This window comes from Diabrotica undecimpunctata, chromosome 1 (genome assembly GCF_040954645.1).
Source record: "Diabrotica undecimpunctata isolate CICGRU chromosome 1, icDiaUnde3, whole genome shotgun sequence".
Taxonomy (NCBI): Eukaryota; Metazoa; Arthropoda; class Insecta; order Coleoptera; family Chrysomelidae; genus Diabrotica; species Diabrotica undecimpunctata.
This window is the reverse complement of record NC_092803.1, coordinates 135,472,939-135,496,511: the sequence shown is the minus strand read 5'-3', so window position 1 is coordinate 135,496,511 and position 23,573 is coordinate 135,472,939. Positions and strand designations below refer to the sequence as shown.

Sequence of the window (23,573 nt, the reverse complement as noted above, 5' to 3'; positions counted from 1 at the left end):
ATTTTTAAGACATATCCGCTAAAAACAAAATACATACCTATTTAAAAATTTAACTAAAGATAAGTTAGGATAAAACTTACCGTTTAATTTCCATTGTAAGATGTGATTCAGTTCCTTAACAGATATACCAGCAGGAAATGATGAGAAGAATTTCGTAATATCGGACTAAAAGAAATGAATTTATAAATTATTAGCCTAACCAAAGTTAATTACTTATATACACTAATTTTAAACTGTATTTTAAATAAATACAATTAAAGATTTATAATATTTCAACAATATTAAATTTTCTGACTACATTTAAAAATATAAATTTTTAAATTTGGCGCCATTTTATATACGTATTTCGTAATATTCTATAAAGTACAAAAACATTAACCAATCGAAAACTAGTTAGACGAGTGTCTTTCTGACATATTGAAATTCTAAATTATTTTTTTAACCATGTACTTCCTAAACCTAGATAAAATTAAGGCCCAGTAACTGTTAATAGATTGAAATTTTAAATTTATTGTTTTGTGCTTGTACAACAAATTTTATGACCTAACCTCAAGATTTTTTGCTTCTTTTATACAATGTTCTTTAATTTTAATGTCATTGTATTTACTGAAAAAATAATTTAAATTTATTTTAGTATATCCTGAAGAAGCAAATAAATTTTGCGAAACCTTGAGATATTAACAAAGAGTTTAACATATCTTGACCCTTACAATTAATAACTGCAACCTCAAAATTAAAATATTACAACCGAACCGATTGCAATAAAATTTGGTTAAAGTGTATTTTTTGTACCAACTTAGAAGATACGATATTTTTATCTCGATGAATGACCATTCTTATTTTTTTAATTTTTAATTTAAAATGTTTTAAACTTCATCTCTACAGATTTAGTTTATCTGATCCATGTAGTTATTAAATATTATAAAATGACGTTTAACAAACATCATTTTATGTTTCTGTATTTTTTTTTTATAATAAATCGAAAAAAATTAAAGCCAATTGGCCAATTTCGTTTTTGAAATATTTGAAATTTTATTTTACTTTTACATTATACTCTGATACAAAATGTTTTATACGATGTACCTCTATAGCACCTCTACAGTAGTTTATTTAAACATAAAGTGACGTGTAACAAACTTCAAAATGACGTCTTTTTTTGTTTTCATTAAACTTGTAATATTTGTTTAAAATATGATAAAATTGTAAGAAAAATAGTAAAAGCAGTTTTATTTTCTTATGGAAAAAGTTATATATACTGATTTATACCATACACCATCAGATATCAACTTTTATTAGTTGTATATGACGTGTTTTAAAACATGTGATTTTTACCCAAGAGTAAAATATTTTTATTTTTGGCAGTATTATTTTTGTTTAAAATTAAAAATAATTATAAAATGTTTACCATTGTTTATTTACAATGAAAAAACTAGTCTTTTACATTTTTTTTGCAATAAAGGTAAAAAGTTAAGTTTGGGCATTAATTGAATATTTGCGTTGCAAAATCAGTTGTTGAGTTGCGCCCATCGAGTTAGAATATATGAAGAGGGCATCACGTGACTAAAAACGACCTCACTTCGGCCATATTGTTTTGACACTTTTGACAGATCGTATATGTTTGTTTACGTTTATTGATTTTCGAATATTTTTAGTTTTATAATACTTTTATAGAAACTGTAATAATATATTGTGATAGTGCATAATAATGGTTTCTTATTCTCAACGTAGTTGCAGTAGTAGAAGCAATGTTAATACAAAATCTTCAGGAATAACGTTCTACAGGTTAGTATACAAATAGATAAACAAAGTAATGGCCCCTACTTCAGAGAATAAATTAATAGTATTTGACTGTATTAATTTATCTTTATGTATAATATATCGTGTTTTTAGTGTTTACCGCGGGATAAATAAATCATAGTTTATTAAAAATGTATTGCACTTTTTTAGATTATGATTAAATCTTCTGAATAACTAGTCATATTTTTATAGTAGTTTTAATTGGTTTTAATATTATTGAGTCCGGCCATGATCCCACCGTCATATTGATATCACAGTTAGCCACGCCTACCTACGCCGTTTTTAGTACATACGTTAATATGCTCATAGCTTCTCCATAGATTCTAACTCGATGGTTGCGCAAAATGTATGCAATTTACAATTATTGTAAGGAACGCTGAGACATCATTTCACTTAATATTTTTCTTACAAGAACGAACAAAATTCAATGTTATTCAATATTAATATCTCAAATTCAAAATATTGATTCGAAATGAATTTCAATTTTTACTGAAAATTGAACAACACTTTTTTGTGAATTTATCAGTTCATTTGATCAATACACTATATTATGATGTAAATAAATAAATTTTGATTGGCGGTAATTAGTTTTACTATACACCAAATACATGGTGATGACAAAAAAGCTGCCTTGTTAATAGTAATTTTTCTATACTTATGTAAATATAATTAATCTATAGACAATTATACAATTTTAAAAATTTAAACATTAAAACTTTGATTTATAGTTTTACGCTGTTTTATTTTGTATGTGTTAGTAGTGAATAATAGTGAGCAATAATATAATACATATAATAATATTTACCAAATTGTAAGAATTCTTTTATAAATAAATCAGCTTTACCGATTATCGATTTATTTCTGTTACCGGATGGATTACAAGTTTACCGGATTCTAAAGCCGAAAACAAATCTGAGGTGTTAGTAAAATCTCTCTCTTGTATACCTAAGTATGATTCTGCACAAAAATTACAACATACAAAAAAAACGAGACATTATAATTATCTCGTTGACGCTTATTCATTCGTTCCAACTGGAAGCTAGATGTCTTCATAACTTGTCACTGTTGTTTATAGATCCTAGAAAACCTATATTACATAACGATTTTATTAAGTACTTACCCTATCCAATTCATCAGTATCAAATCCAGTGAGTATAAATAGTAAATCAGCACACAATTCCTGAGTTTTCATACCGTTACCACATATTAATCCCAAGCCAACATCCCATATTAAAGAGTTGTGATCTAAAATAACTGTTGCTTTTGCAGCTTCTTCCGCAGCCTGTAAGTTTAAATTATAAGTCATTTACTATATTTATTATAACTATCTAAGAGGAGTAATGATGTTTTGTTGATACCTTTTAATTATTTAGTGCACCTATGTACAAAAAAATAGTTTATTGTGAACGTCTTGTATAATTACTTAGATAAGATTAGGCTCAATACGTTTTAGTGCATACTTATATTTACATAATATTTTTACATGATTATTTTTTAACGTAATCAAATACAACCGGATTCATGAAAAATTCTAATAAATTTGTAAAAAAAGAAAACGGAACTAAATAATATATAGTGGGACATTGTTAAATATATGTTGAATTGAAGTAGTGAAAAAATGTCTTTCTCTCCATTCGTTGTGTATCTATATTGGAGGCAGACATCCTTGATAAATCTCTACTTGTTTCTATACAGTTTTTTTCCTGTCCAATCTAGTCTTTTTTAGATCATTAAATAACCTATAGGCGGAGCAATCTTTCTAGAATTATAGAATTATTTTTTTTTGTAGCTGCGGTATTCTTTTAATAATTTTTATACTGCGTCTGTTATCTTCTTATCTTGCAATATGTTTCGCAAACACCTGCTTACGTTTTTAACCCTGGTTTTGGACAAAGGAGGTCGATTTTATGCACTAATTAGTAAAATTTTAACCCTAATCTTAGCTATAAAGGTCCTATATTAGGAACAACTCCTCAGTCAGCGCACTAGCAAATGTTTGGCTATTATTTATTTATGGGACTCTAAATGGGTCAAATATGCATTTTTTAAATCAGATTATTGCAATGCCTAAGGTACATGACTGTTTAACAGGTAGCCATAAAAGTAGATTTAGTGTACATCTTTAATTTAAGCTTTAATAAGTTTACTTTTAATACATAATTAGCGCAGATATTTGAAAAATGTTACTATATGAAAATGAGCATATTTATTGTGAAAATGCTTATGCAATAGTTTTTATTTTATTTGATTAACACCCTTAATCTAAAACAAATTTATTATTCTTTACTAATACATGACGAAGAAGACTATATCATAATTATATCATATTAAGGAACTATCGTCAAATAACATTGATTTACTGAGAATTTGTATACCGTAGAAAGGAATGTTTCAAAAAAGGAATGTAGCTGAGATAACGGTGAACAACAATGTTTATTAGCACATTTTGGTTAGAATAATAAACCGTTCTCTCAAAAACAACTCTTAAAACGACCAGCGAATTTAAATGTGTTTTTTAAATTTTTTCAATAAAATTTGTATCAACTCGACGGTAAGATTCGATAGCTTTTGATCAGAGTGTCCTATCGGCAAAAATTGATTTTTTTTTTCAAGATAAAAACTGCAGTTTTCGTACGCAGTTTTTGCATTTTGCCTTTAATAGCAAAACTTTTTAAAAGTACAAAACTTAGAACCGTATCTAACTTCTCTAGATATGTATACGTAGGCGGTCCGATAATTCCTTAGCGTCACTGCCTAATGTATCCACTATCTCAAGCAAAATCTATTATTGTATAATACATTCTCCTAGATGGCTAATGTCAAAATTTCAGCCGAATCGGACTCGAAGTTTTGTTTTGACCGCATATCGGGCTTATCTGCGGAATTTAGAAACTGGAAAAAGAGCAATATCGGTCGGTGATTCGATTCTTGTTTTTGTAAAGTAAATTGCGCAGCGGAATCATTGCTATAATGCTATGTATGGTGAATCTTCTTCCTCGATGGCAACTGCCAAAAATTGGTTTAATGAGTTTGAACGTGGTCGCACGTCAGTTTTGATATGCCATGCCTTCGTGCCTAGAAAATAGCTACCACGGAGCAAAAGAATTTCTTTACTGTTTTGTAACCGTCGACAAAACATAAATCCACTGGTACACACCAAAGACCAAAGGACAGTGGAAACAGTGGACATCACCCGACGAACTTGCTCCGACGAAGGCGAAGACTGTCTATGGCCACCATTACCTGGGATCCATAAGAAATAATCTACATCCACTACCTGAAGAAGGCAAAATGATCACAGCTCTATTACGCAGAATTATTGTGACGAATCGACGCTAAATTATAGAAAAAACCTTGCTCATACCTCTGCCGTTGCCTGGGCGAAATTTAAGTCGAATGAGAATGTCATCGCTGCCACGAAAGCCTACTTTACAGACCTCGAGAAGACGCGTTTTTCAGACGGGTTAAAGAAGTTATAGCATCGCTGGGTTATATCTATCGAGCTAGAATGAGACTATGTTGAAAAATAAATCATCACTCTTCCAAAATTTTCGTTTTTCTTTTGTAGGGTAAGTACTTATCTGACCACCCTAGTTTGTACGAAAACTAAATAGAATTCACCCACATGCACCCAAGTGTATAGGGACAAATTCACTTCATTCTCAAAAACGCTCCATTTAAAATGGTAGCACTTCGTTTGTTTTTTATATTCGGGGATCCATTGACCATATAAAACAATTAAAAACCTTTAAGGTTGTAGTTTCTTGTACATTATCAATAGGCTACGATAGCGCGTTTCTCGGTCACGTTTCAGTGAGAGCAACATATAGCTATTAAAGCTTATGGAACCTTGGAGCTCAGTGCTGTCGGTTTAAAGTAGTCGAAAACACTTGAAGTCCATCTAAATAGATAATTCTAAAAGTCACAAATACCTAGACTTGAAAATATGTGTTTGGATTTTATTATTTTTAACTAATAATTCATAGATATTATAAAAGGTATTTATACGATAATAAAGATATAGCATTTGAATATTATAATTATCCTGTGATTAATATTTAACTAAATATCCAATTTGCAATTTTCTTTTCTTATTCACGTTTATTACTCTGATTATTAGTACGATTTAAGTGCATGCGTTGTTTTTACCTAAATTGCTGTTTGAATATTTTAAGACCAGTAGTGTAACTATCTTTATACAGCCTAATGTTTTAGCATTAGATTTTGGCAAATTAATTTTTTTAAGATATATAACGTAGTTATCTTCATAATTACATACATAATTACAGATTTACAATTCTACATTATTTTTTATACCTAATTAGGTCCACAATAAATTATTTTTCGTGAGTACCGGTATTAATTTTTCATTGTTCTTAACCTTACTTGACATTCTAACAATTTACTATTTAATCCATTTTAAACTTAAATTAAACGGGTGTTTAAAAAGTAGAAGTCGGGAATAGATACACACAGGGGCTCTAGGATCAAGAATACAGCGAAATAACGTGGTACAGGCAAAAAATCCTTGATTGTGTAGTCTGAAAGAGGTTTGTGGATCAGCGTTGGAAAATTTAAGGGGGGCTATGAAATCATATTGCTTGGCTTTAATGGGGGGACTGTGGATCATGAATGTTATATAGGGGTGTATTTTAGTTCTTGGAGTATCTAAAAGGTCCTGTGGGGGTTATTCTGGGGGTTGGCAGTAGGTTTGGACCAAATTTCTGAATATTAGGTGGGTTTTGGAGTATAATGTAATGCAGTTGGACGTCATGAATAAAAATTGTGATGGATTTTGAATCACGAATGATATATCTGACCGTTCTGGTTTGTATATATGTATGTATGTATGTATGTATGTATGTATGTATGTGTGTATGTAGGTATGTATGTGTGTGTATGTACGTATGTGTGTGTATGTGTGTGTATGTTAAGAATAAAACAGAAATAGAATTCTAATTATTTTTATTGTTCCAAAATGTATGTATGTATATCAGAATACTAGTTTTCTTAGAATGATACACTTTATGTGTGAAAAGAATTGTTTTATTGATGAAAAGTAGTCTGTTGTATTAAACTAATAATAATATTCAGTTGTTATTAAATATTTACTATACAAGTATATATTTTCTCTAAAAATGACCAAACTAATAATTTTTGGATAAATTATTATAAAGAATTTTACCTGCTACTAAACACAGAAAATCGTTATGATTTGACTTGTTTTCGAGAGAAGCAAGTTCATAAACCATTTAATATGTATTGTAAAAACATATTTGCTTTAAAATGTTCAGACCAATAATTTTTAAATAAATTATTAATAGGAATATTAACCTGGTATTATGCAATCAAAGTTATGAATTGACTTAGGGACTTTTGTTTATTAGGGAAACAAGTCCATAAACATAATACAAAAAAGGATAAGAAAGGAAAAAAATTACATTAGTATCAATTTGGAATCATAAATAAATAAATAAACTCACTAATCTTTAATGCCCATATGATAACTACCGGCTCTTATTTTATTATAAAAAGCCGGTACCTTAAAGATTTCCCTTCGATTCGAAAGTTAGTTGAGACTTTGTGGACTAAAAGCATAAATTGCAAATCTGGAACAAATCAGCAGTGTACTAGTTTGATCTTGTATTATATCGCAGTTTGCATAACAATAATGTTTGTAGGAATTAAATTTAGTTTATGGAGGAGAAAGCGAGGAAAGTCGCAACAATTGGAACTGAAACAGGGTCGATGTGCAAAATAAATTAGGAAAAGTTGAATCCCAAGTAGAGCTGTAGTGGCAATATTTGTTTATTTATTTATTTTATATAAAATGTATATTTTATTATAATTAAATAGAACATTATGTTTTTTATTTATTTCGGTCTAAAAATACTATTTTTTTTTTCTTTTATGTCTTTGTTTTAGAAATAAGAAAATAATTTGCAACGAAACATGAGAACATAAAACAGGAATAAAATACCTACAAATTAGCAAATGTAAATTTTATTTATCAGTGTAAATTATAGTAATTACATAATATATAAAAAAAAATTTTACTTACCAGATTAGTAGTCGTATTCTTTTGTTTTTTAAAACAAAATAAAATGATTTTTTTTGTTTGTGCACCTATTTATATACAGTTAAGGATATTAATATAAATGTAATTTGCATACGAATGACTTATTATACAATATAATTAAATATTTAAAAATTTATCGACATAATGTTCTTATATATTATGCAGTTTATATTGTCATATTTTTCAACATTTGTTTATGGACTTGTTTCCCTAATAAACAAATCGATTCATAACGACTTTTTTTGTTAATACCAGGTTAATATTCTAAATAATAATTTATTCAGAAATTATTGTTCTAATCAATTAACGCAAATATTTATTTTTACAATACTTATTTTACAATACTTATTTTTACAATTTTTGTTTCTATCAGGTTTCAAGTCAAAATTCTTAATAACATTTTTAAAGCAAATACGTATTTGTATAGTAAATATTTAATCACAACTAAATATTATTATTAGTTTTGTTTAATACCAGGTAAAATTCTTTATAATAATTTATCCAAAAATTATTAGTTAGGTCATTTTTAAAGCAAATATGTACTTGTATAGTAAATATTTAATCACAACTGAATAATATTATTATTAGTATATACAACAGCCGAATTTTCATCAATAAAAAAATTCTTTTCATACCTAAAGTGTATGATTCTAAGAAAACTAGTATACTGATATACATACATACATTTTGAAACAATAAAAATAGTTAGAATTATATTTCTGTTTTATTTTTTACATATATACACACACATACACATACACACATACATACATATATACATACATACACCCCAGAACGATCAGATATATCATTCGTGATTTAAAATCCATCAAAATTTTCTTTCATGACGTCCAACTGCATCACATTATACTCCAAAACCCACATAATATTCAGAAATTTGGTTCAAACCTACTGCCAACCCCCAGAATAACCCCCACAGGACCATTTAGATATTCCAAGAACTAGTAATATACCCCTATATAACATTCATGATCCACAGTCCCCCTATTAAAGCCAAGCATGATGATTTCATAGCCCCTTATCAATTTTTCAACGCTGATCCACAAACCTATTTCAAACTACACAATCAAGGATTTTTTGCCTGTACCAAGTTATTTCGCTGTATTCTTGATCCTAGGAACCCCTCTGTGTATCTACTTTCGGGTAATGCTGATAAGCTAAACGACAAACAAAAGATATTACGCCAACGAACGCTGATGTTTACTTCTTAGAAAAGAAAAATATCAATTGCTTAAAATATAATAATATGTCTTGCAACACTGTTCTTCATAATCGTCTGTATTGCAAATTGACCGCGAAACGCAGAATAGTCCAATATTAATGATAGCAGCAAATAGATTATTTAGATATAATTGTTTTTTGTGCTAGACCAGATTAAAAAAAACTATACAAATCGTCGATTTTTATCAAGATATTATAAATTTTCTCCGAGGTCTGCAGATTTTAAGAGCTGCATTCAAATTTTTTTGTGGCAGATCAATCAAAGAAAGGTCGCAAAGGGTCCACTTTGTTAGTCATTTTTGATTAAAAAAAGGAACATAATAAACGTTTCCTAAATGTTTTTAAGGGGCTATCTCGGCTCTTATTGGTCGAAGAAACTTATTGTGTTAAATTGCAGATCTCAAAGCCACTAATTTTAATCTGTGACTTGCAAACTACGACAATATTTAGGGTGCACTGGCTCTAAATGTTTATAAAAAAATTAAACCATACTTTTAATGTAATAAATAAGTTGTAAAAACATTTTTTAGATTTAAGGTTTTAAGAACAATATACAATTTTTTCAATTAATTATATATGTTTATATATAAAAATATATAATTGAGAATTAATTGAGAAATTACCAAAATTTTAAAATTGTACTTACCAAAATTACTGCATAATTATCTTTATTTACAATTTGCAGAAGTAAACTAGGTGCGTGGTCAAGGTAAACTACTGGAGCTAGTGCAGCTACGATCTTAACCTTTTTTTGATATTCCGGTTTCATAACTGTGGTAATTAAAAGTTGGGCCACTCCCGTAGAGTGAGCAACGTAAGATAAGGTATCCTCTCCTGTTTTGTCTAAAATGAAGTCAATGACTGCTGGTGTATCTCTTAAACCAATTTCATGGAAGCTAAAAACCAAGTTATTTTAATTTAAATATATTTTTAAAATATTGTATACAATAGCAAATTTAAAAGAATTTTCAAATCGTCTTCATCTTTCCACATATAACTAATTTTACCTGTTCACTAGTGGATTGTTGCCGCTATGGAAAATTGTTATTTCTCTTCTTTCGCAGTCTGCCGACATTTCTTTTACCTCTTGGTGATATATCCAGTACAATTTTAACAATTCTTACGTTCGCCATTCCACTTTGGTGACTGTTTCATGTCTTTTCATGTTTTTTTGAACATTCTTCTATTTGCTCAGTATCCTTTGTGTTTTGACTCTCGTGTCTTGTTTTTGATGGGTAAGTCATTATTCGTCTTATACTGGCGTTCCAAATTCTTAATTTTATTTTAATGTCAATGTTTTGGACGTTATTAAAGGCATTCTGATAATCTATTTGTTCTTTGTACTTGATCTCTTATGTCTTTTTCAACGTGTCCATAGGCTGTAAATTGTACTTCCTATACCGCTAATCCCTAAGTACTTTATTTCCGTTACTTTTCTAATGCTTACTCCATCAAATTCCAGTTTGCATTATACTAGTTCTATTCTTCTTCGAGTGCTGACTCCATAAATAAAGGTTGTCTATAACCATTGTAAATTAATCCCTGACTCTACTTTTGTGTGCTTAACCCTTTCAGAACCACGGGTTCCGCAGTTTTTAGAAGTGCACAACATTTATTCCGTCTGTATATTTCCACCTATTCTTCGTAATCATTCGGTCTGTTCGGGAATATATGGAGGATTTACCGACACATTAACTGTCAAAGATTACCTATATTTTAACATTTAGTACTAATTACTTTGAGTGTTGTACTGTCTTCGTCTTCAAAAAAAAAATTAATCGATTTTTAATATCATTAAAAATAACAGAAATGTATTTTGTAGTTCGCGTGGAAGATTTAAATACTAGCGATTTAGATGATTACTTAGAGGATGAAGAACATTTTGTACCGTAGGGAGAGGGAAAGGTCTTACATAATGTAACTATAGAAGGTTCAAGGAATGAGATATCAGCAAAAAGCCTAACCCTCTTAATCTGTGATATATCTAAGCGTTAAAGATAATGAAACACACATGACGCTATCTCAATTTTGGTATGTAACTTCTGTCCATACGTAGCTAAAGTAGTAATCTCTAAATATTTTGCATTAAGAACTACCAACAAAAAACTAAAAATTAAAAAGGTAAAGTTAACGCCGATAGTAAGCTTGTTTAATTATTAACAAGATGGTTCGCGTTTAATTTTTTATGTAACTTTAAGGTAACTTAGGTCTTTAATATGCATACATCGACTCTGGTAAGCCTTGAGTTGATGTATGCATATTAAACTTATGTTTAAAAATATATCGGAATTAGGAATTTTTTGTTTTTAAATTTTCTTTAACTTGATCATTCTACATAGGTGCTAATAGTTCTATACATAAATCCAAAGAAAGATACTATCAACGAGTATTGCTGCGATAAAATCGCGTTTGTAAACATTCTAGAGAAACAACTTATATCAGTTTCTTGTTTTGTCACTAAACTTGTTAGAAATATGATCATCACCATGGGACTTTATTTCTTTAGCTTTTAAGCTAATATTTCAGCAATAAAAGTGCTGTGTATTATATATTTTTTAGATGCAAAATAAAATGCGTAGATATAGAATAGAATAGAACAGCAATTACAAAGACTAACTTAATTTTAATAAAAGTAGACTTTCTTTGCTTTTGGTCTCCTTAAATATTGTACTTAGGTTAGTAAGTTTATTTTTAAAAAATTAAAGAGATATTTTTAAATCTTACCTAAAGTCCCAAAAGGACGCATTTTTGATTGTATTTGAACTATGTTTTTGAGAGTAAGTATTTCCCCTGTTGTTTCCAAGCCACACATCGTACCCTTCATCAGCTAATCTTAGCGGTAACGATTTTCCAGGACCAATGTGAATAAAATCAGCTGAGCAACCTAGGAGACCTAAATCAAAGAGAATATAAATGTTTAATATGTTGCAAAAGTATTGAAAGAGTGGAAATGAAAATGCAGAGGCATGGGCGTAGACCTTGGAGAGATTTACTTGTTTACATTGCAGTTTGCTGATGACCAGATTGTTATAGCAAACGATAAAAATGATCTGGAGTACATGGCAAGGAACTTACCACAAGAATATAGAAAGTGGGTACTAGAAATTAATACAGAAAAACAAAATACCTACCAATAGGTACCGAACTAGTGAACATCACATTAGAAAATGACGAAATCATCATGCCCTGCGACCATTACACATAACTAGAAATCGTTTTTGATACAAAGGGGAAAGATGATGAAAAAATAAAGAGAACAATAACAAAATCCAGAAAAACAATAGGTTGTCTAAACAGCGTACTGTGGAGTCATGAAATAGGAAAAAGGACAAAACACAATATCTACAAATCTCTTATTAAAAGCAGTCTATTGTACGGAGCGGAAACTTGGCGAATAACCGAAAACAACAAAAGAAATCTGGAGGCAGTAGAAATGAACGCTTTTAGAAGATCGGTAGGAGTGTCACGCAGAGAGAGAATACGTAATGATGAGATAAGACAGCAAAGGGGGGTTAACGGCTCTCTAACAACAGACATACAAAGAAAACAGCTGATATGGTACGGACACATCCAGAGGATGGATAACTTCAAATACCAAAAATAATTATGTAATGGATACCACCAAACCGCATAAAGAGGGAAAGACCCAAGAAACCTTGGAGAGAGGGAGTAACGAAGGCGATGAGCGCAAGAGATCTTAGAGAGGGCCAATGGGATGATAGAGGGTCATGGAAATTAGGCATTGGACAACGTCGTATGACGTTTTAAACCCGATTGATATATATATATATATATATATATATATATATATATATATATACAGGGTGAGTCATGAGGAACTTTACATACTTCTACCATATGTAGAGTCCCTCAGGGAGCATATCATGTGGCCACTAAAAAATGTCAACTCCTCTTCTTTATTAATTAACAGGGTGATTTGTGTAATTGACCATTTATTTCATTTTACTGCAGTGTTTATACGGCTCATTTGATTTTTTTAATTTTTGCATGATACAGTACACTACTATCAAGCATTCGACTGGTATTAGCTAAACTAAAAAATTCCAGGACTGGCTTTGGAAAATTTAATTTAGGGATTCGTATTAAATATCACACCCTGTATAACTTTTTTTTAAAATGCAATAAGTGATTTTCAAACTACATAAATAGCCAATGAAAACGACATATGCGACAATGTTTTCGCACTTTTATTAAATTTTTAGTGAACGATCAAATCTTACCAAAAATAGAACAACCATAATGAAGTATCAAATTATAAGGTATTAATTTAAACAAATGTTATAAATTTCAAACATTTTAATTAAAATGAGTTCCTACAACATAATCTAATACGAAGAAAATTAACATCTTTACTGTCACTTTGTATTATCTCTACGATAGAATCAATTGTTTTTCAATTTTAAATTTTTACTCATAGATCGTATTGGGGCATTATTTTCGATAAATAATAAATTAAGTTGATTAAAAAGTCAAACCTCTTGTATGTGTTAGTTTTTGTTGATTGTAAATGATTAAAATTTTATGTCAAATAATAATACATTGCATCAACTGTACTAAATAAAAATAAATCTAAAAAAGTTTAAAATGAAGGTTGGCGTTGACCGTTTGACGTTTCTTGATATTTTATACCCATTGTCATTATTGTCATGATTGTCATTATCAATTGTTATTTATGTGTACAAGAATACATATTTCTTCTGTCATATCTACGTTAAGTACATTGTGTTAGTTTTGGTAGAGCTTTTGTTACTTTCGTTCAAAATGCCACATCAGTTTTCGACCACAGAATATGCAGACATAATATTTGTTTATGGATTCTGTAATGGGAATGGTAGGGCTGCTAGTAGAGAATATCGCAGGACATTTCCTAATCGTCAAACTCCCAGTCATCCAACATTTGGGTCAGTTTTTAATTATTTGCGAGAAAATGGCACTTTTCCTAGTGGAACAACATAGCGACATGTAGATGAAGCGCAGGAAGATGACATTATGGACGCCGTTACTATGAACCCTACAATAAGCACTAGACAAATAAGTCGAGAACTCAATGTTACTCAATCAAAAGTAAGTAGAGTCTTACAAAAAAATAATCTATACCCATATCACATTCAAATGGTTCAGCAACTACATGCTGGAGATGAGATCGATAGGTTGGAATTTTGTAGATGGATTAACAATAATCGACCAACGCTATACAGGACACTATTTACAGATGAAGCCCAATTCACCAGAGACGGGATAAATAATTCACGAAATTAACATGTGTGGGAAGAAGAAAATCCCCATGCTATTCGAGAACGTCGTTCTCAGTTAAGGTTTTCGGTTAACGTGTGGACTGGTGTCATAAATAACCAATTAGTAGGTCCTCATTTTTTTGATGGTCCTTTAACAGGCTAGGTCTATTTGAACTTTCTACAAAATATTTTGCCGAATTTGCTTGCCAACGCAAACGTTGCTATCCGAGGGATGTATTTTCAGCATGATGGGGCACCCCCACACTTTTTACTGGCAGTGAGACAACATCTCAATAATGTTTATGGCAACAGGTGGATAGGACGTGCAGGTCCTATTTCGTGGCCTTCAAGATCCCCTGATTTCAATCCCGTTGATTACCATATTTGGGGACGATTGAAGCAACTAGTTTACGCAGTGATATTAGTAACCGACAACAATTAATTGATAGAATTATACATTGTTGTAATACTATTAGAAACGATCCCCAGAGTATCCGTAATTCAATACGTCAATTAACAATTCGGCAACAAAAATGTGTACAGGCTGCAGGGTTCCATTTCGAAAATCTATTTTGAATTATTTTTATTTTGTTACCATTATTGTATCTTTTCCAGTTCTAATTTATGGGTTTATCATAACTATGTACATATTTTTAGTTTTTTTTTTAAATTGTTCTTCGTTATTGTTAGTAGTTACTGTTTTTTGTTGTGCAGTGACCCAGTTTATCATTTCAATTAAAATGTTTGAAATTTATAACATTTGTTTCAATTAATTACCTTATAATTTGATACTTCATTATGGTTATTCTATTTTTGGTAAGATTTGATCGTTCACTAAAAATTCAATAAAAGTGCGAAAACATTGTCGCATATGTCGTTTTCATTGGCTATTTATGTAGTTTGAAAATCACTTATTGCATTTTAAAAAATATATATACAGGGTGTAATATTTAATATGAATCCCTAAATTAATTTTTCCAAAGCCAGTCCTGGAATTTTTTAGTTTAGCAAATACCAGTCGAATGCTTGATAGTAGTGTACTGTATCATGCAAAAATTTAAAAAATCAAATGATCCGTATAAACACTACAGTAAAATAAAATAAATGGTCAATTACACAAATTACCCTGTTAATTAATAAAGAAGAGGAGTTGACATTTTTTAGTGGCCACATGATATGCTCCCTGAGGGACTCTACATATGGTAGAAGTATGTAAAGTTCCTCATGACTCACCCTGTATATATATATATATATTTAAATTTTACAACAAAAATATTTAATGTTTTCAAACAAATCTATTCTGCTTTTAAATGTAAAAACTTAACTTAAAATGTAAAAAAAAATAAAGATAGGTAACGTAATATGTAATATGAATTCTGATATCTGATTTTGAATTGGGCCAATAGTTTGGTTATGATATTAGACATACCTTCATAAAATTTTCTGCGACATATATTCTGATACATTATATTTATCTGCGACAGTTATATTTTATTTTCTTATTTTTATTCTGTTTTAAAACCAACTTATTTTACAACCTAGGATTTATTATAAATAAATAATTAACGAAACATCATATAATAGATAAGTAAAATAAGAGGGATATATTTTTAAATGTAAGATACTTAGTAATGAGTCTAACAATGGTTGGGAAATTTTTATAAAATTTTATAAAATACGTACTTCTTATCACTTTCTTTATAACTTTATGCTTCTACGGGGGTTAGCTTCAAAGATCGTTTCCGCCTAAGCGTCTTCTACCAACTTTTTTATCTCTCTCGTCTACCCCTTCCAGGAACTTTTAACTTAGTATTGTTAATGTTGTATGATTATTATTTGAACTTTAAATATATCCTAACATCCGTAATCTATGCTGTCCAATTATAGCATTAGTTAATGTATTTTATTAGTCAATTTGATAGACGATGTAATCTTCTTCTTCATGTGGCATCTCCTCTAAGAAGGTTGGCAACCATCATGGCAATTCGCACTTTCGATACCAAGCTCTCAAATTGGTTAACCAGGAGATGTGTCTTCTTCCGCGACTCCTTCTACCCTGTATTCTTCTTTGCATTATTAATTGCAGTTAGTTATACCGCTCGCTCCTCATGACATGTCCCAGATATTTTAGTTTTCTGATTTTAATTTTATTTAAAACCTCTTTATCTTTTCCCAATCTTCTCAACACCTCGACATTCGTGACTCTATCCACCCAACTTATTCTTAATATCCATCTGTAGACCCATAACTCGAAGGCTTCTAATCTGTCCGAAACATTTTTCTTTAATGTCCAAGCCTCCAACCCATAAAAAAATACGGAGAAAACGTAGCATCTCAGAAGTCTTATCTTTAAAGAAATTGAAATGTCCCTGCTGCAGAGTACTTTTTTTTAGTTTGTTGAAAGAATTTCTTGCCTGCCCTATTCTTGCCTTAATCTCTACTGTACTCATTATTTTCGTTAATTGTTGTACCCAGATATTTTTCAACTTTTTAAATTTGTTTTTCATGTATTATTATGTTTTCTTGCCGCTGTTGGGCTTTTGTAATTACCATAAATTGTGTTTTTTTGTGTTTAGGGACAGTCCGTTTTCTTCACTGACTTCTGCCACTTTTTCAACCATTTGTTGTTAATCGTCAAGACATTCCGCTAATAAAATAGAGTCGTCAGCAAACCATATATTATTGATTGGTCGGCCATTTACTTTTATTCCCATAGTTAGTTCTTCTAGTGCTTCCTGGATTATTTCCTCTGAATACAAATTGAACAAAGTAGAATACAGGACACAGCCCTGCCTAACGCCCCTCTCAATATGTATTTAATTTAAAAGACGTTGTTCTCTTTTACCACAGCGATCTAATCATAATAGATAGCGCTAATAATCCTGATGTCTCTTATATCTAAGTTTTTCTTTTTAAGTAATTCAATATGCCTGTTATGTCTGACCTTATCGAAGGCTTTGTTGTAATCCAAGAAACACATATATACTGTTCTGAAGCTATTTTCTTGTGGCATTTTAAATTAATTACTATTTAAATGGGAATAAGCCACAATTAAAGGGTAAAATACTATTATTGACGTTTTAATTTCCACTTCGGAAATCATTCTCCGAAGGTTAACAGGAGAGGCCAACAATCTACCAAAGAAGAAGAATATCTCCCCATATAAATTACCATGAAGCATCAGATAAGCGAACATATCAATTCTATTAACGTTTTCACAGAGGGATCGAAATTCATAATAGTGGTAACTTAGAGGGCTAGTCGTATATATTTAAACTCACTTTACAGACCACAATTTTTTTGAAGAACTTTGTGCAATGTATAAAGTTTTAAAATATCTAAATAATTTTATTGCTACAAAAAATTTCTATGCTTTAAGATTGAATAGCACTATATGACTTTAGAAATATAATCTTTATATCTCAAACCTTCAATAGAAGAGAGGTTAAAATCGCAATAATAAACAGGATTGGTAAAATAATGTGAGAATGTGCTTTGTATAATAAAATAAATAAATAATAAATTTGTGGCTAATCTTAAAAGCATTCTATCTGTGGAGACTAGATTGGATTCAGTTGAAATCCAAACAAGACCATAAAAAGTCATGCAGTCCTTAGAGTCTAAAAATCATCCACTATCTCCGCTTACATCTATGCCTAAATTTACTACCTCTCATCATCACTATCATCAGTCAGTGACATCCTAGCTCGTTATGAGGCAAAGTCTCCTTTAAAACAATTTTCAATTTAACCCTGTATCTGACAACTATCTATGCTCTATCTCTAACAGATTTTAAATCGTCCTCTAGGTTGTCTTAATACCTAAGTCTTGGTCTTCTTCTGGTTCGTTGCTTCATCAGCCCCCTTAGGACAAAAACTTTTTTGACTGTTGCAACTTTATCTTGCCTGATTATAAAGCATATTCATGTAAAGCGTGCTCTTTCTCTCTAATGACGTTACAGCTTAAATCGAGTCTTGGCCTCCTTCAAACTATGCCTCCAACCTTGTCAGTCCCGCGCCCATCTTCTACAGGTTCTTACGTCTATAAAATTTTGCGCGTCCGCTGCCACTTCATCCTGCCACCAGTTCCGTGGCCTTCCTTTTGGGTCTGAAAGGGTCTTTTTAATTATATACCTTTTATAAAAGATTTACAAATAAAACTTTTGTGATTCATGGTATATAGCCCAGGAATTTCATTTTCCTTGTGGATTTTAAAAACCACATTGTCATCTACCATGGCATTGGAGCTTATTTGTTCCGGAAAATCAAATTAAGAAATTAAAAAATGTATTATTAAATGGATAAAATAATGCTAATGATACAGAGAGGAAAGAAAACAGTGGCCAATGACTTAAACATAACAAGGAACATGTCTTGACATAAAAAACAACAGAAAATATATACTCTACTACTATTATATATACAATTTTATATAAGTACAATTATTTAATCGCAAAAATTTTTTTTCCAAACAATATCTCAAAAGGTTAAAATTTGAACTTGATAACAAAGTTATCTACAAAAATTAAGTAAGGTTTTTTACCATGCATGATTAATACAGGAGGTCTCTTGTCAGTCGTAATTCCGTTTGGACTTTCGCTAATGCGATGGATTTCCAATATGTAACCATCTTCAGTGGTTACTTCAAACTTATCAAAGGTGTAGCCAAAGCTTCTTACCGATTGTGCCTAAAAAATAAATAAATTTATAAATATTTATTTGTACACAAAGAAGATCATCAGAGAATATCAGGCAGTACTTAGGCAAGTAAAATCAACCATCAATAAACAATTAATGGTAAATAATGTCTTAGCATCAGATAGATACAACAGTAGATGACAGACCCATCTTTATACATATATATATATATATATATATATATATATATATATATATATATATATATATATATATATATATATATATATATATTGTTATGATGTATTGTTTGTTTGAATGATGAGCAATGAGTATTTTTTAATAATATAGGGTTTTTATCGCGGTTCTCAAAGAATTAGTTTGTAAGTACTTTTTTAAATTATCTTTATTATATCTATTATGAAACACACATATATGTCTAACCTAGCCAATGTAAATTTAAAATAAACTATCTTTAGATTGAAATTCTTATGAAACTAATTAAATTCTATAAATAATGTAAAATTTAAACAAACTATCTTCAAAATTGAAATTGATATGACACTAACTAAATTATATTAACAAAATTTTGTACCTTTCTGTCACTGAATGCCTAAATGAACTGTTTTCCACTATATAGATTCTAATCTCCACTATGCTTCACACAACTGCTTCGGTTATCCTTGTTTTTGTGAAATTACTTTTTCCAATTATTAGCTTCTACCAATTTAAGATATTTTTCTTCACCAGCATTTATAAACCACCAAGCAAACCAGCAAACAGCATTTATATTTATTCTTCTTTTCAAGATACCAATATCCAATCACCATATAATTATTATAAGTTGATTTATACTAATCTCCAATCATAATATAATTTTAATTTCTTCCAATATCCAACCAATATTCTTCTAATATACTTTTTTTTTAGTCTTCAATTATTTGTGTATAATTATAATTGTGCATTAAAAATATATGCATAATTTTTAATCTTTATTTAACTCACTATATTAAACAATTGGACTATTTGTAACTGATTGACTGACTCCAACTAACTTTCATACTAAAACTGGACACATAGTAATTGTAACTCATAACTGATCGATTCTAATCCAAATCACCGGGTATTTATATCTTTTTTTACTGTTCTAGAATCATCTGGCAATAAATCATGTTCCATTTGTTCTATTACTTCTATATGGATGTTCTCGAAAAAAGTATATGTTCGTTCCACAGACATAACCATTATTTCGAGAATGTTCGACCGTAAACTATGGTCAAATTCTGCATTCTGGAGAATTTGTTAATTTTATATTGATAATTTTGTTGACATTTAGGCTTTTAAGATTAGAATAAACATTTAAATCATTAAATATATATAAATTAAACATTTTAAACTAACATTATTATTATAACCCCACTTTATATTCCCAATTATTTCCTAAAATGTCACTTGGAGAGTATGTATAGTTGGTTGCCTAGTCACATGGCTCACTTAAATATATGTACCACATTATAATTACTAAAATACAACTTTTTACAATTATTATATGCTAATTTCTTAAAAATGCCCTCACATAAATAATTTTTATTAAATTCTCTAGTATATAACTTCTTAAAATAACCAAATACTTTTTTATATCTAATATTATCTAATGTGTAACTTATAAATTAATTTCTAATCACTATTTTTCTTTCTCCTATATCATATCAATATATATATATATATATATATATATATATATATATATATATATATATATATATTGTGACGATTGGGGTTTATAGAAAATAATTTATAAGTTATATACTACATAATATTAGATATAAAAAAGTATTTGATTATTTTAAATAAGTTATATACTAGAGAATTTAATAAAAATATATTTATGTGAGGGCATTTTTAATAAATTAGCATAATAATTGTAAAAAGTTGTATTTTAATATTGTAAATATATATAAGTGAGCCATGTGCTTAGGCAACCAAAATTACTCTCGGAGATTGACAGATATTTATACTCTGAAGTGACGTTTAAGAATATTTACAATATAAAGTGGGTTATAATAATATATTGTTTGAAATGTGTATTTTATTAAATTAGAATGTTAAGTTACTAATTTAATTATATATTCTGATCTGAAAAGCCTAAATGTAAACAAAATTATTAATAGAAAAGAATGGAATTCTCTGGATCTCCGGAGATGGCCATGTTTGCGAAATGGTTTGTTCCAGAAAATTCAGACAAGTATTTGATAGAACAAATTGGAACATGATATCTTACGAGATGGTTCTAGAAATCCAAAAAACATATAAATACCCGTGATTTGGATTCAAGATGGCAGTTTTTGAAAGTTTTTAGTCAGAAAAGTTTTAGATAGTGCAGTCAGAAGAGTTTTTTGGAAGTTTTTAGTCAGAAGTCAAGCAGTTTATTATGAAAGTTAGTTGGAGTCAGTGAATCAAGTACAAATAGTCAAAATGTTTAATATAGTGAGTTAAATGAAGATTAAAAATTATGCATATAATTTAATGCACATTTATAATTATACACAAATAATTATTGAAGATAAAAAAAGGTATATTGGAAGAAATTAAATTATATTATGGTTGGAGATTAGTATAAATCAACTTATAATAATTGGATATTGGTAAATTGAAAAGAAGAATAAATATAAATGCTGTTTGCTGGTTTGGTTGGTGGTGTATAGATGCTGGTGAAGAAAAATATATCTTAAATTGGTAGAAGCTGATAATTGAAAAAAGTAATTTCACAAAAAAACAAGGATAACTGAAGTACGAAGACATTCAGTGGTGATTAGAATCTATATACTTAGTGGAAAATAGTTCATTTAGGCATTCAGTGAAAGAAAGGTACAAAATTTTGTTAATATAATTTAGTTAGTGTCATAACAATTTCAATTTTGAAGATAGTTTGTTTAAATTTTAGATTGTCTATAGAATTTAATTAGTTTTATAAGAATATCAGTTTAAAGATAGTTTATTTTAAATTTACATTGACTAGGTTAGATATATATGTGTGTTTCATAATAGTTATAATAAAGATAATTTAAAAAAAAATACTTACAAGCTAATTCTTTGAGAACCGCGATAAAAACCCTATATTATTAAAAATACTCATTGCTCATCATTCAAACAAAAAAACACATCATAACAATTTGGCACCCAACGCAGTGGCTCTCTATTTAAAAGAATTAGTTTGGGAAGATAAGTGCTCTCATATAATTAAATTAATTATCAGTAGAAAGAAAAAATTATAGATTTTATTTTTAATTATATTTGAACAAGTAAAGTCTCAAAATGTCTCAAGGAAAGAAAGGTACAAGAAGCAAAAAGAATGAAGAAGATGTGGAAGTAGAAACACAACCTATACAACAGGAGAGTTTAGTTCAAGCTCCACAAGATACTGCAGAAATGAATCCAGAAAGAGAGGAAAATGTCAATATGGCAGCTTTGATGTCATTATTGATGCAGATGAACAAGACAATGGAAGAGAATACGAAAAAAATAGAACACAAAATGGAACAGAATTCACAAGAAGTCAAAGAAGACATGAAAAAAATGGAACAGAAAATGGAAGAGAATTCAAAAGAAATCAAAGAAGACATAAAAAAATTGGAAGAGAATTCAAAAGAAGTCAAAGAAGACATGAAAAAAATGGAACAGAAATTGGAAGAGAATTATAGAAAATTAGAAAAGAAAATAGAAGATAATAATAATAAAATTGTAAAACAAATGGATAAAAAACTTGAAGCTGCAGAGAAAAAAGTAGCAAATGAAATAAAAAGTATACGGAATGACTACAAGAAAAGGATAGACAATGAGAGGACAGAAGTAAAGAGGATTATTCAAGATAATAAGATAGATATAGAACAGAAAATAGAGTTACAGAAATGTAACTTAGAAGTAAAAATTAACGAAGACAGGAGAAACACAGAAGAAAAATTAGACGATATACAACAAAATATCCAAATAAATTGTAATCAAATAAGAAATGTGGAACAGAGAATAGATGATATTTCACAAATGAGAGACATAGGGAGACCTTACTTAAATTTAACAAATGAGACTGGGATTAAATTCTCTGGTAATATAAAAAATTTGCATCCTAGAGTATACATAAATAGTTTAAAACATAAATTAAGATTTGTGAATAATATTAATGATATTAAAGATTGTATTAGAGTGACATTAAATGACAATGCAGCAACTTGGTTTGCTAGTATTGAAAATGATTTAGATAACTTTCAAACATTTGAAAATAAATTTTTAAATTATTATTGGGGTGAATTAGAGCAAGCAAAGTTTAGAGAGATTCTATATTTTGGAAAGTATAATCACAATTTAAAATCAAATATGGTAGATTATGCATTAAAACTGATAACAGTTGCAAAATATTTAGAACCACCACTTAGAGAGGATGAAACAGTCTTAAATGTATCTAGACATTTTGATGCTGATGTTGTGCAAACCGTAACTGTACAAAATATTCAAACAATTGATAGTTTTATTAATTTTATTCAAAGAATACAAAGAGGCAATATGACA

At 29.3% G+C, this 23,573-nt stretch overlaps 1 protein-coding gene across 1 annotated transcript in view; it reads right to left on the bottom strand.

Moving 5' to 3' along the window:
• Nucleotides 1–23,573, bottom strand: part of LOC140432075 (lipase 3-like) — an 89,962-nt gene that overhangs the window by 54,624 nt on the left and 11,765 nt on the right. Inside the window, exons 2-6 of the mRNA XM_072519921.1 lie at nucleotides 18,916–19,060; nucleotides 11,843–12,011; nucleotides 9,765–10,014; nucleotides 2,918–3,079; nucleotides 81–165 (exon numbers count right to left, since the gene is read on the bottom strand). Coding sequence (XP_072376022.1) covers nucleotides 81–165; nucleotides 2,918–3,079; nucleotides 9,765–10,014; nucleotides 11,843–12,011; nucleotides 18,916–19,060 — 811 coding nt within the window. The remainder of the gene's footprint in view (nucleotides 1–80; nucleotides 166–2,917; nucleotides 3,080–9,764; nucleotides 10,015–11,842; nucleotides 12,012–18,915; nucleotides 19,061–23,573) is intronic.